Source organism: Diplodia corticola (assembly GCF_001883845.1).
Source record: "Diplodia corticola strain CBS 112549 chromosome Unknown scaffold5, whole genome shotgun sequence".
NCBI classification, from domain to species: Eukaryota; Fungi; Ascomycota; class Dothideomycetes; order Botryosphaeriales; family Botryosphaeriaceae; genus Diplodia; species Diplodia corticola.
In genome coordinates this window covers 617,840-631,871 of record NW_017971484.1, presented here as the reverse complement: position 1 = coordinate 631,871, position 14,032 = coordinate 617,840, and the positions used below count along the sequence as shown (strand labels likewise).

Here is a 14,032-nt window from a genome sequence, read left to right as displayed (position 1 = left end):
CGAAGAGGAGGAGGTCCCACCCACCCGGGATTGAAGGAAGAAGGTGCCCCAAGTGCATCCCTGGCACAAGAAGCTTGAAGGAAAAAAAGAGGTTCAGGTTGGGGGGGCCCCGGGGGTTTATATGTGTTTTTTGGGTGGTCTGTGCGCGAACGGCCTCGTGCGCGTCACTTGGGTTGCTTGGGGGATTGCTATCTGGGTGGGTGGGCGACTTCCTTAATCGGAGTATGGGTGCGTGGGGAGGGCGCGCGCGCGGCAGGCGCGCAGGACGGGAATCACCCGAAAGTGAAGGAGCGACTCACCGTACCAATCACACACTTTCAACACAAACCACTTTTTCACCTCAGCTGAAAGCTTGGCGGAGCCCGCGGGATATGTGACTTTCATCGCTGTGCCCAGGCTACGATTTCCGTCACAGGCGCGTTTTGTGAGGCCCTTAGACAGGAGAACAAGCCTGTTGGTGAAGTTCACACGCATTGATGCTACACAGAACGCTACACTCTTTCGACGTGGCCAGTCGAGACAAAGCATCTGGACAGCGATGCGGGACCTACAACTCTTTCGACGTTGGTACCTAAAGCAAACATCCAGGCATAAACTCGAGGAGGTCCACCACTCTCCCAACGTGGGTCTTTGAAGCAAATATATGGACAAAATACAAAGCCTAGCATAGCACTGCACAAAAGGGTATCTCATCTCTCACTTAAATAGCCGCCACTCACACTCCCTTGCCACGACTCTCTCCTCCCTTCTCCCCCACAAACAGTTCAGCCCCGACCATCGCACCACCACCACGTCCACCACCACCACTCCTCCCATCCAACACCTCCTCCACCACCCCCCTCGGCGCCCGAACCAGCTCCACCGCACTCAACCCCGTCGCTTCCGCCGCCGCCGCCGTCACCGCAAAAACCGCCCTCAACTGATCCAACTCACCCTCCCTCTCACCACCACCACCCCTCCCCGCCGCCGCCGCAGCAACCACCCACACCGCATACATGCCCAAGCACCAAACGACATGCACAATCAGCACGATCGAGCTCAACGTGCTCGAAAACCCCCACCGATAGCCCGCCTCATCGCCGCCGCCGACGCCGACGCCGACGCCGGGTAGACACGTCGTGTTGGCGTCGATCTGTAGCTCGTCGTATGCACGGCCGGCGTAGCAGTAGGTGCCCGACATGTACCCGCCGAGTATCTGCCTGGTCGAGTACGCGATGGAGCTGAGGTAGGGGTAGGGTTTGCCGGCGATGGAGATGGTGACGGTGTCGTTGCCTGGGAGGGGAGGTGTCAGTCAGTGGTTTTTTTTTTCTTTTTTTCTTTATGTTTTCTGGGAAGGAGGAAAGGGACGAGGAGGTGCTAGCTGGGCCTATAGGAGGCTTGAGGCAGAGGAATCAGAACGCTCACAGTTGTAGGTCGTCCTTTCTGTTGTCGCGTTCCGGGAGAAGCCGAATGCGTCAAACGTCACGTCGGCTACGGCGTACGTCTCATTGCGGAAAAAGGTGCCTGAGCAAGATGTCGTTAAACACAGCGGGCAGATGCGGGTGATCGTTTGTCGGGGTGGGTGTGCTTACAGCCTTTGATGGAGTGATTGCCATTTCTGTAAAGCGGGTAGCCGGTGTCGTAAGTCTCAGCATTTGGGTCGGTTGTCCAGCAAGTCGAGTTGCCTTGAATCGCTTTAGCACAATGTTGAGAAAATCGGCACGGATGGCATTACATGTGTACAGCTGTGCTTCGGCGCGCTGGTCGATGGCGGCGGCGTCCTTGTATGACATGCAAGTTCCATTATCCACGCCGGGAAGACCGTCGTAGGAGAAGCCGGGCACGAAGGCGCTATTGGGGACATATTGGCTCGTTTCAGGAACCTGCACGTAGGCGGAGGCGGTGCTGACGTAGCCGGCCATGGTGGAGAGGAGAGTCGGCAAGGCCAAGACGTAGACGATGGCAAGAGCGCTGTAGACGGAGAGAAACACAGCTCGGCGACGCGAATGGCGGCGCAGGTCGCGGACTAAGGCGACGACAGTGACGGCAGAAGCGCCGTTGATGGAGATGCCCGAGAAGGTGCGGTAGGGCACGGGCGACGAGCGGATGGTGGCGAGGAGGGCGTTGGAAAGGACGACGTAGCTGAGAGCGCTGGCGACGAATTGCATGCCGCGAGCGACGAACAAGTCCCAGATGGTGTCGACAAGCTTGGCTAGCCAGAAGGGGAAGGATTGTGACGACACACGGTCGATGGTGAAAATGCTCTGGGCGCCGCTAGCTTTCGCGCCGTAGTCCTGCCACGCCTGTACCCCGACCTGCCGAGATCCGCACACTACTTGCCTGGGCGTAAACGGGTGATGCACAAGGCTGAAATACACCGCGAGAGGAAGAAGCCCAAAGGCGACGAGGATAGCCACAGCGGCCGCATGTCTCTTGACACTAGTCATTGCCCCCCTTGCTTCCCGCCTTCTGCCCCCATCAATCGTGTCTTCCGCCAACTTTTGTTTAACCCTGCTGTAAGTAGTTCCAGCCATGGCGAGGACGGGTACCGGTGGAGATGTGGGTTGCGATCAAGATGCGGCACAACGGTGAGCAGGCTTTTATGTTTGACGAGCGCGTTGGTGGCGCAGCAAGGATCGGTATCCCTGCCCGCTGCGTCTAAATTTGGCCCCGACATGCACGGCAAACTAGCGCGAGCTTACTTGAATATCATCGCAGCGAGAATAATGGTGGAAAAATTGGGCCAGTCACTGCAAAAGGAATTGGAAACTCGATCAATTGGCTTTTTAAAATACGCATGGTTCATTTGGGAATCTTGAAGGGATGGGCCTCGGTGTTGAAGACATAGTCGTCCAAGCTGACGAGGTCTGGTTCGGAGAAGACAAGGTAGAAATACTTGAGCGTTTCGGCTGTCCAGAAGCTCTGTAGTGGGCTCGCCGTCAGTACGTCTATTCTCGACTTGATGGGGAAAGTAGCACTCACCTCCATGCTGTCCATTTTGGGCGGATTACCATCTGTCACTGTGCAATCCGCCAACGCCGCATTTGCCAGATCTGTTTGTGTCGATTGCTGTATCGCCGTAAACATGTCCCACGCAGCCGCTTGCAGTGACTGGGCGCCCGTGATGCGGTACAGTACGAACACACTTTCGATTGCTTCGGGGCGCAAGATGTAGCGCCGGTCAGTGACGGCGGTAATGCCCGGCTGCAAGCGGTCCAGCGCGATCGACTGGTCGACATTTGCCGTGCGGCCTAGTCGCTCTTTGATTTTCTTCTTCCAATGAGCCTCATCCCACGAACAAGACTGGGAGAGGAGGTCAGCCGTAGAGGTGATCGAGGGAGTGTCTGGACAGGGAACAAGATGGGAAATCTCGGGCATGATGCCAAGAGGGAAAGTCTTATATGTCCAGACGCAAGCATCCGTCAGCCTCTGGCCGATGGTGACATGGTCTGGTATTTCAAAAAGTCTGCCACCCAGGGCGAACATACCCCCGGCGAAGCAGACCAAATGCTGCCATTCTGCATGCAACATGGCGAAGCCTTTGCCGTCCGTGCGGACGGAGCCGACAGCAAGAAGGTCGGCGCTCTCAGGGACCATTGGCTTGAACAAAAGGTGCTGGATGGCGGTGTTCATCGAACCCTCATAGAGGGTACGGTAGAGAGGGGCAAGGCCACCAAGCAGCGCGTAAGTCTTGGGAAAGTACTCGTACAGCGAATCGGCCATGCCACCGAGGGTGAAAGAACGATCCTTGGTGAAATCGGTATCTCTAGCATTGACCATGACGGGCCACATGCCGGGCAAGTCGGTATGGGACTGTTGGTCCTTGAAGATATCCATGATGCGAGCGACAGCGTCATACCACTTTGGGTCCTTGGTGATTTGGGACAGACGAGTGAACTCCATGGTCAGTGAGCCGATCTCTGCAACCAGCACGCTCTGGTCGGCTTCTTGAGGCATGTCGTCAAGGGCCTTGACGGGGTTCCAGCGGGTGATGGGCATGCGGTTCGGGGTGTCGAAGGCAACGTAGAGCATGTCGGCCACCTCGACGGCCTTCTTCAGCAGCCGCTTGTCGCCGCTGAGGTCGTAGGCGCTGAGGAAGCCGCCCAGGTATCGGATGGTTGTTTCAAAGACGTTGATCTGGTCGACGCTGGTGGACGAGAAATCGATATGAGCAACAGCAGCAACGGCCTCTTTGAATTCCGTCTTCATGCCCATGATCCAGAGGGTGTCGAGGGAGTCGACAAGCGTGGCGGCCCAGCCGCCAAAGGTCGACTTGGAGCTCCCGGAGATGGGGGCGAGCTCGTCCTGCAGCCAAGCATTCTCGCGGTAGGATTTCCACGACCGCTCAAAGGCCTTCTTGACCTCGCCGCGGCGCTTCTCGCGCAGGGTCTGGGCAGTGGCGTCTTCCTTGCCAAAGTCGAACTGGACGGGCGGCAGCTTCTTCGGCTTGCCGTCGGGGAGCTGGCGGAACTTTTTGACGGGATAATGCTGCTTGCGCTTGGCCCAATTGAACTTCTGGAGCGGCTGCGGCGGACTGTCGCCGGCGTAGAAGACGGGGAGGTCTGGCTGGGGGGGTTGGCGGAGGAAGTAGAAGAGCACAAGAATAACGGCGGTGATGAGGATGTAGGGCAGCAGGCGCTTCTGCTGGAAGCGGGAGGGCGCCATGATTGGTGCTTAGGTGTGCTGACGGCGCCACCAACAGGGCTGCATGGGTGACGCAGGGTGTTTGGGACGAAGCTCGAGGGAGTTTGTTCGTGGGCTGAAGAGCGCGGGCACAGGAGCGACGGCAGGGCGACAGGACGACAGGGCAGCGGCGCCAGGAGGTGACGCGCGGGAATGTGTGCAGCCACTTGGCAGCTTCCTTTCTCGCGCCCGAACGTCAACAAAGCCGCCGCCCGCCCGCCTCTTCCTCGACACACCCTCAGCCCGCTCTCACTTCCGTGCCAGCTTTCTCCACGCCATGTCCCCAGCCCACTGGCTTCACACGTCACCCGTGCGCCGCCTGCGCCCGCGCTGATCCTGCTTCCACTCCCACACCGGCAACGACTTTATCTCACTGCAATCAACGACAACCACAACTGTGAGTACATGTCCATCTATTTGGCTCTAGTCCTGAAAAGGAAATTTGACTCTAGTACTTCAAAGGAAACATTTCGGGCGGTTCACACTTCCACTTGTAGTCCGGCGGTGCTGCGTCGACCGGCGGGTACTTCTCCCGTACAAGCTGTCTGCTCACCTCAATTGGCACTCCGTAATCGCCTGAGGCGAGGCGTAGCAGGATGGCCCGCATGACTTGGGCCGGGTCCTTCTGCTGCTGCCGCCGCCGCGCGAGATCGCTTGTCAGCGGCGTTAGCCGCGACCCGGGCAGTTCACTCGCCGCCGGCTTCTCCACGTGCTTGCTGTAGTAGTCGACTGTCTTGTCAGCCACCCCAATCATGTGCAGGAACCCGCCGAGGCCCATGGCCGGATCATACACATGCTGCTTGACAATCGACAGCATGCTGCCCGTCAAGGCCGTCGTGTGTGCGAAGCGTACCATACTTGTCACCACCTCGACCCACGCGAAGATCTCATCGGCATCCGTCGTGCCGCGATGTTGTCTGAACTCGATGGTCCCCTTGCAGTCTCCGCAGAAGTTGCCATCAGCGTCAACGTCCAGGTTCTGGAGGTTGTATGCAGTCTCGCGGTTCTCGTATCCCTCGATATCATTCAACTCCCCAATCTTTTCGATCTCCTGACACCAACGGACCACAGAATTGTCCATTTCGCACGTTTCTCCGTTATCGTAGCGGGCACGAACCACAGCATTGGCGTCGTCGACGGCTTCCACGTGGTCTCTGCCTCTCAACCACTGCGGGATTATCCACCTGTAGTGCTGCGATGGCGGCGCGCAATACTGAGCGCGAGAGTCGAAACGCGTGGTTGCATGTAGCTCGTCGGTGATGCGCTCGAAGCCCGTCACCAGCTGCATGAAGCTCTTGACTGACTCCAGCGGCAGCCTGTGCCTCTCTGTCTGCGTCCCCACCCCCACGTGGACGTGGACCCCCGTCGTGTCGTGCTGGTACAGTCGGAAACAGTCGCCGGACGCGCGGTCGTCGAAATGCCCATGCAGCACTTTCAACGTGCGCCGCACGTCATCCCGCCAATCGTCGCCGCCATCCAACGCGTACTTCGGGCTCTTCAGCTCCAACCCGAGAAAGCCGTACTCGTCCCTACGCCGGTGGTAATCCATGAAATCCGTGCAGCCCCATGCTCGCTTTTCCGACCTGCAGAGGCACCCTTGATCCGAATCATACGCGGGATGCGCGTCACCTGCAGACATGTCCACCCCGACCCCCCAGCGCGCGTATTTGGCCGAGTCGCCCTCATGGAGGTCTAAAGTGTCCCACTCATGGCACGCGTTGACCCCCGCACTCGATAGCGCTTTGATGACCATCATCAGTATGGCGTCATGATCGCCATAGTCCATATTCGTGGCCTTGAGGTCGTATACGAGGAGCATCTCGAGTTCTATGCCTACGGTCAGTGGTAGTGGGACCGAAGGCTCTGTGAGGAAGAGAGGTCGAATGGGACCTACCTGTGTGACGACGGCTCGACGCCCGGGGCGCTGGGGCACGTCATCCGACCGGCCGGTGGCATGGGGAGGGGTCGTGCAGCCGCTATTGTTGCTAGCTATGGAAGGCGTGAAGGAGGCGTCGCTAATGTTGGCGGAGCTGCTGGAGTTGCTAATAGTGGAGGAGGAGCGGTCGCGCATTGGGATGTCGAAATCGTCGCCCATATCCATCGGGGTGTCGGAACCCTTTCCCAATGGGGGGTCAGAATCGTTTTCCATCGGGATGTCCATGACAACAGCCTATTGACTAGTAAGTGCACGGGACCAAATGGCGCAGTCGCGTGGGCAGTTGCTAGGACCGGTATTCGCCTTGAAGCCTGCTTCAAGATCTTGGCCGTTCGACTCGATGGTGTCCTTCAACCTCCCGTCCCACTGTTCCTAATTATACGATCCTTGGCCGTTCATTGTCCAGAGTAAATCAAAGACCGAGGTTTTTGTGACTTCTTTGTCTTCCCACCGGACAATGGTCTTGTCTCCCGCCCCTTCCACAAAGCCCATCCTGCTCCCGTCATCTACATAAGACATCGGTGTCGTTCCCCATATGCAAAGTTCACAATCAACACCACGGCTCCGGTAGCCAGTCAGCCAAAAAGAAGAAAAGGTAAGTCCCCCAAGCCGCATCCCCCCCACTAACCAAACGTGTGCCAGCCCACACCCATCATCCATCTCTCTCTGAAAAGCACCGTGCCCTTGAACAAGTCGAACACAAGGATAAATCTAAACAGCAGCAACACATCCTCAACGAACCCAGCCATCAAAGAAAAAAAAGTGTAAAACAAAAATAAAAATAAAAAACGTCAACCATGCCCATCCTCTTCACCATCCTCCGCACCTTCCGCATCATCTTCCGCCGCAGCAGCGCCTACACCTGCACCGCCACACTGCACTACGACGAGGCAGACATCGCCAGCAGCAGCAGCAGCAGCAGCAGCTCGAGCATCGCTTCTTCTTCTTCTTCTTCTAATCTCTCAGTAGGGTCGGCTTCTCGTGCAGAGCCTTCGCTCTCGTGGCGGTGCTGCCGCTGCGGCACGAGGAACGGCGCGGGGGACGGGCGGGGACTGGTGTGCCGCGGGTGCGGGCACGCGTATGACGAGTGCTTCGTCGCGGCGAGGTTGAGGAGGTTGAGGAGGTAAGGTGGGGACTGGGGGCTGGGGGGCTTGGAGACGGGTGGGGTGAGGTGAGGTAAGTGGTGTGGTAAGACATGGACAGGTTTGTATGGTTGTGGGGAGTGATGGATGAGGGAGGAAGGTCTTTGTTTTGGTGCAGCCGGCATCGATGTAGCGGGTTGTCGAGTTTGTCATGAGGATGTTGTTGTTTCACGTATTGGCATGGAGTCGTGGAGTGTCGTTCGTTGTTTAGGTACTCAAGCGGTTCTGCTCTACTCGTGGCTGTCCCGTTGGATTGGGTGGCTCGATCGCCTGCAAACGATCTTGATACAGTTTATCTTACTGGATAGGGTCGGTATGCGGTCGGCGGGCTTGTCTCTCAACACAGTGGGAGGCGTTTGGGGAAAACGGGCGAGAGGCTCGCGCTGTCTTTTGTTGAGCGGCCCGAGGATAAAGTGTGAGGTCAAGCAAAGGTCGGGAATGACAGGAATTTCGAGACATTATTGAGGCCTGATGTGACGTGATTCACCAATCCGGACGATTATGTAAATCTTCCGCGAACGTGCGAGACTGCAAGACCAACATCGAATCACTCTCAATTCCAAATCTGTCGAACAGGCTTGAACATCTACCTTGATTGAATGCCTCTGCCTCTGTGCTAGGTCCTCTGAGCAGTCAAAACACCTGCGTCTCGGGTGTTTCCTCCTCCCTTCGTTGTTTTACTAATGCATTTTAGGAAATCCAAGAGTTTCCCCATTCCTTTGTCCACACGTGCTCCTACCTCAACCCTAGGATCCCTCACCGTACCACGCACGCCGCAGCCAATTGTATATTTATCAACAGGGTAATAAAGGAAAAAACATCCACGCTCCTCTCTTTCTATGAGAACTGCCCAACCGCCCGAAAATGACACGTAGAAAAAGCTTTAAACGAAGCCTTTTGGATTTTCTTACTGCGCAGCCGGTGCGGCGTCCTTGGCAGCGTCAGCAGCGGGGGCCTCGGCGGCGGCGGGGACGGCGGCGGCGGCGGCGCCACCCTCGGGGACGCCAGCGCTGCCCGAGAGCGACTCGGGGTTCTGGATGGCAGCGTCGTCCTTCTTGGCCAGCCACTTGGGAGGCTTGGTGAAGGCGGGGTCCTGCCACGGGCCCATGTCGCTGAGCTCGCAACCGCCCTGGCACTCGCAGGAACCACCAAACTGCTTGGGCAGGTTCTCCTTGGGAACTTGAGCGATCAGCTCCTTCTCGTAGCCGCTGCCGAGGACGTGGATCTTGTTGACGGTGACGGGGTCGAGGAAGCGCTTGATGACGCTGAAGATGCCGGAGAAGCCCCAGGGCGCGTTGATGATGTACAGCTTGCCGAGACGCTCGGGGTAGTAGTTCTGCGAGACGTTGGAGGCGGCCTGGACGTAGCCGTAGACGGAGCTAGCCTTGGAGATACCAACGCCCTTCAGGTCCATGATGGTGCAGCACGTCTCCAGCAGGTGGCCGGACTTGCGCGAGCAGGCAGGCAGACGGGGGTCGGCAACCTTCTCGTACTCGACGACGAGGTTCTGCAGCATACGCTCCTGGCTGGTGATCTTGTACAGGGCATTCAGGTCGACCTTTCCAAGCTGCTCAATGTACAGAGGGCGGCCATCCTAGAAGCGGGGTCAGCGCATTGTTCCCGGAGTCGGGCAGCCACGGGGATGCGTACCTTGTCGGTCTTGTGGTAGTATTGCGGGTAGTACTCGAAGACCTTGGCGCGCTCGGTGTACTCGAAGGTGTTGACGAGGTTGTCGACGCCGCCGCCAAACTCTTTCCTCCACTTCTCGCAGTCAAGGAACCTGTTGAGATGTCAGGGCGCAGTGGGCGGGACCATGGGCGGGGCGGTGCTTACATCTGCTTGGCGAGGTCGATGTTGAACTTGCGGGCGCGCAGGAAGCGGAGCTGGGTCGCAGTCAGTCTTTGTCGTGGTGCGGTGCGGAGCGGGGAGTAGGCACCATGGTCAACGTGTCCAGGCGCTCGGTGACGCCCTCCTTCTCCAGGGCGGCGCGCAGGTCGTCGACGGCCTTCTCCTGGTCGGCAGAGAGGTTGCCGGGGTGGCCGGACAGCGGGTCCGGGGGGATGGTGGGAAAGTCATAGTCGTCGTACTTGGGGTTGAGCTTGAGCGTCTTCTCGGCCATGGTGACGGGTTGCGGGCGGGGAGGATGGGCGGGAGCAAACGAAGCGGGCGGCGGGGGGATGAAATAGAAGTCGGACGGGTCTGGAGCGAGCTGGGGTGGTAGAGAAGGAGAGTTGGTCGGGGATTGGAGGGGAAGAAATGGTGTTGCAAAATAGGGAGGAGAGGAGCATCCATGGCGGGGACTCGTCGGCCTGTCAGAGCAAGGGGCCCGCCGCCGGCTAGCACACGTGCACCCTCCGCCCCGAATCACACGCCTGCCCGTCTCTCCGCCCTCACCCACCCGTCACCGCCAGACGGCCCAGCGTCTCTCTCTCTACCGCTCTCTCCTATCTTGCGGCCTACTCCTGTGCCGCCCTAGCCCAGCCCAGCCCAGCCCAGCCACACCGCCCGCGCGTCGCTCTCCTGGCCGCCCTGCCCCCGCGCATCGCCCTCGCCGCCGTCTCTCATTGCCCCATCCATCGCACGTCATGGGCCTCTACAGCTGATCTCCGTGTTGATGGAAATTTATGAACTGCCCCTGCTGGGCCCGGCAAGGGTCTGTGCTGACAGGCCACCGTGTCTCCGAGATGAGGCTCCCCAAGATTGAGTGCTAGACGCGTGGCGCACCGACGCCACAGGAGCTGATCGCTTTGTGGAGATGGCTCTATCCGCGATTGCTCGGATACGCACTGCACAGCTGCCGACCCAACCGCCAGGTGAACGTCTGTCTCCCCGGTGCTTCTCCTCCCGTTCGTCGCTCTTGGGTTTCTGCTGCCTCCCGTCTCGATGAAACAGCACTATCTGCAAACGAGATTTGTCTCCCGCCGGCTGGAGCACGAGTGAAGGGCAGCTCAGGAGAACCTGGTCGAGAGCGGCATGGGAAAGACATGCGGTCCGGATGTGGTTGAAGCCATGAACATAGAACTCTGAAACTCGCAAGAGACATGCTTGCCTTGTCTTTCCGTGCATCATTCTCATTGTGATCATACCCACTCAACCCCTCGCAAATCTGTTCATGTCTTGTACCAAACTGCATTATCAGCCGAGGTCACCTTGCCGTATCCGTTCTCGCATTGACTACTATTCGTTGAATAATGCTAGAGGAGCGTGCCAAAAAGAAAGAAAGAAAAAAGAGAGAGAGCGCCTCACATACTCGTCGAAGGGCCACAACGTTACAGTCAGTTCTGCAGACCCATCTGAAGAAGCCGAGGCCACAAAACCGGAGGTCCCCGATGTCGACATTGACATGGGACGGGTACGCCCGGTCTACCTCGTACTACTTCCTAGTTTGGTTCCTTCTATTTATTCCCGGATTCTTTCTTTCCCGCTTTGCAGCATGTGCCTGCTGCTTCCTGTTTTGGTTCCTTCTGTTCATGCCAGGGCTCTTTCTTTCCCGCTTTGCAGTATGTGGCAGGCACGCAGTCTTGGAGTCGCCGCGTGACAGCCTTGCGCACAGGTGCCTCGCCTTCAACCGCCACCCCTAACTTCATCTTTAGCTGCCGACCCTGACTTGCTATCTACTCTACCTTCAGCTACAACCGTCAGTCTAGAGCGGCGTCGCCTCTACCACACATAACCTCCGACCATGTCAGGCGAATCTAGCCATTCAAGACTCAAGAGGCCGCTGGCGCCAAGTGAGAGAAGCGACAGGAAGCCCAAGCGGCAGAGCTTCGAGTGCGTATACCTACCCGCTCACTTGCACCTGCGCATACATCTGATGACTCATTGTTTAGTGACGACCACAAGCAACCCGTGGACGTCCGGGTAGGCACAGGTTCCGAGGCAGAGACATTCCACTGCTTCGCCCCTCTTCTAAAGCGATACTCCCATCACTTCAAGACCCAGCTGGGAGACATAAAAGTCGAGGCTGGCCTTGATGTCCCCAGCTACCCCATCTCGATTCAATATCTCCCAAACGAACAGCCTGCCGACTTTTCGCTATTCAGGGAGTACATGGAAAACCCGCGCTTCTTCACTATCCCCGCCGAAGTGGAGAGGAAAAAGCCGTATGACTTGGCGCAACTCTACTACTTCGCTAATCGCATTGGAGCTTGGGCGCTGGAGAACGCTTGCATCAACTGCCTTTATTTGAAGGTGCAGCAATCAGTCTCGCGGCTCAAGAGAACAAACAAGCGTAACAAAAGCCTGGTCGACAATGTTATTTTAAGTTGGAAACAAACCACTCGCTCGGTCATTAACCACCAAAAAACTCACCAGGACAACTCAAGGCTCTACAAGTTCGTAATAGACTTCTTTGCGTTCTTCGTCTTGCAGACGGCGCCTTTGCTCGAAGAGAGCCTCATTTCCGACTTGCCCAACCCCTTCCTCTGGCACGTTCTTTGCGCTCTCGAAAATGCCCTGGCTCGACACGTACCCGACTTGCCTACCCCGAGCACGGCCACGGTCGCGACAATCGACGATAAGGTAGTCACCGTTGTTCACATCATTGATAGTGATGATGACGAAGACACCCTTCTCGGCCCCTCTAGCCACCATGTTAACACAACAACTACAGCCTCGACAGATGAGGGAGTAGCACTTGGAGCTCTTCCAAAAAGCGACTTGGTTAGTAAAATACTACTGCTGTCCGGAGTTCTGCGCGCGCTCGTAGGCGGAAAGTTGACGAAGCCAAAGCCTCCAAAGAAGCGGGGCCGGCCGGCGAAGGACTGCAATGATGAAGAAAGCGACAACGTTTCCACGTCAGATAGCACGGACAATCACGAAAAGTCCAGCTTCTTTGGCGTTTCAAACCTTTGCAAATATCACGTCCATACACCCGCTGGCTTGAGCAGTTGCAAGCAGAGGTTCGAAGAGACGAGCGCGGAAGAGGTGTGGCCTGTGGTGCCATCCCTCCGAAAGTAACGGCTTTAGTTTGGTAGAAGATGGTAGGCACGGCGAATGGTTGAAGGACCATGGCTTCTGGATTTTCTTTGAGACATCGGGAGGGCGCAAAGGTGGTTGATTGATCTACGGGATACAAAAATCGTGGGGTCAAGGGTGGAGATGATGGATATAGGATTACAGTCATCTAGCTCCCGAACTCCTACCATGTTATTCCATCTATAAACAGTCCAGTCACTCCAATAACACGGTGACGGTCGAAAACAGCTATTCTTACCTTGCTGCCACATCCATATCCGGCTTTCCTTTTTGCCTTCCCCCTTGACTACACTCCGTGAAACTCGCTCTGGAGGGCTTCCTGAGGTGATGTCATTAGTCACTGGTCAGCACAGCATATCAGCAGTGTCAGACGAAAACAAGAAGGCAAAACAGAAAGCTCTGCCTGCTATTCTCCAATGACACAACCTCCCGCTCACCCACCAAGACTAACTTTGCGTGGCCACAAGAAATCCTGGCGCCCGTAGGGCAGTCCGGCCAACGATGAAGCTTCCCCGGGGAACTATCAAGGCAAAGGCGTAGCACCACTACCATCGCCGTCATCACATGAAAACGACAGAGCGAACACGGACGTGAGTAGTATCAGGCTTTGGCAAAAAGATTCATCGTTTCCATCCTCTCTCACCCCAACCAATTATCCACTTTCTATCCACTTATGCTCCCGTCCTCTCCCTCCTCCATGCCGATACCCCTCATCATCGAATCCCTCGCCGCCGCATTAGGGCAGAAGGGGCAGGGACAACAAAGCTGCAGACTGAGAAGAAGAAAAACAGCTTTCCGTGACCATTCAAGGCCCCCCAGTAGGCCCTGTCTTCTACTTCCTTGCTTCCCGAAGATGATATACAGATACACGCAACTCCGGCGATGAGCGATGACAAAAAGAAAAGGGAAAGGAGCGGAGATGCGGAAAGTCCGAGACAAAAAGACGTTCCGCAAACCATCAATTCTCGACGTTGGGTAGCAGCAGCAGCCCTGAACCCATGTGAGGCCAAGAGAAACGAGTACCAGAACAGGCAGTCGTTGTTACTGCTCCCATGACTCGAGCATCAACGCCGAGGTGCCGATGATATCGATCAATTGCTGCAATAGGAAAAGAAAAAAAGGAAAAAGCAGGTCGCAGCAATCGCCGTAAGCACCCCCGTGCCTCACTAAAGATCCAAGATAAACGAAGAAAGAAAAAAAAGACGTGTCCGAGGTTTTGCTGCCGTTGTAGCAAAGAAGGGGTATTGACGGACTTTGATCATACTCGGCCCTATACGTTTTCCGCTATGCAATTGTTTCTTATAAGAGGAAGGAA

General features: G+C 56.8%; 5 protein-coding genes across 5 annotated transcripts; 1 reads left to right on the top strand and 4 right to left on the bottom strand.

Annotated features, from left to right (window-relative positions):
- Window positions 1–715: 715 nt before the first annotated feature.
- On the bottom strand, window positions 716–2,513 carry BKCO1_5000192 (uncharacterized protein; the record flags this gene model as incomplete). Its single annotated transcript, XM_020276781.1, has 4 exons — window positions 716–1,272; window positions 1,405–1,503; window positions 1,572–1,664; window positions 1,715–2,513. 4 exons carry the CDS (start codon window positions 2,511–2,513, stop codon window positions 716–718), a joined length of 1,548 nt encoding a protein of 515 aa, XP_020134114.1.
- Window positions 2,514–2,781: 268 nt separating this feature from the next.
- Window positions 2,782–4,644, bottom strand: BKCO1_5000191 (glycoside hydrolase family 47 protein; the record flags this gene model as incomplete). Its single annotated transcript, XM_020276780.1, has 2 exons — window positions 2,782–2,901; window positions 2,962–4,644. 2 exons carry the CDS (start codon window positions 4,642–4,644, stop codon window positions 2,782–2,784), a joined length of 1,803 nt encoding a protein of 600 aa, XP_020134113.1.
- A 466-nt stretch (window positions 4,645–5,110) lies between these two features.
- BKCO1_5000190 (amidoligase enzyme) lies at window positions 5,111–6,823 on the bottom strand (the record flags this gene model as incomplete). The annotated part of the gene is made up of 1 exon (XM_020276779.1): window positions 5,111–6,823. One exon carries the CDS (start codon window positions 6,821–6,823, stop codon window positions 5,111–5,113), a length of 1,713 nt encoding a protein of 570 aa, XP_020134112.1.
- A 1,824-nt stretch (window positions 6,824–8,647) lies between these two features.
- BKCO1_5000189 (sec14 cytosolic factor) lies at window positions 8,648–9,859 on the bottom strand (the record flags this gene model as incomplete). The annotated part of the gene is made up of 4 exons (XM_020276777.1): window positions 8,648–9,334; window positions 9,391–9,520; window positions 9,574–9,623; window positions 9,677–9,859. The coding sequence occupies 4 exons, from the start codon at window positions 9,857–9,859 to the stop codon at window positions 8,648–8,650; spliced, it is 1,050 nt and encodes a 349-aa protein (XP_020133976.1).
- A 1,563-nt stretch (window positions 9,860–11,422) lies between these two features.
- On the top strand, window positions 11,423–12,699 carry BKCO1_5000188 (uncharacterized protein; the record flags this gene model as incomplete). The annotated part of the gene is made up of 2 exons (XM_020276776.1): window positions 11,423–11,511; window positions 11,571–12,699. The coding sequence occupies 2 exons, from the start codon at window positions 11,423–11,425 to the stop codon at window positions 12,697–12,699; spliced, it is 1,218 nt and encodes a 405-aa protein (XP_020133963.1).
- Window positions 12,700–14,032: the final 1,333 nt, after the last annotated feature.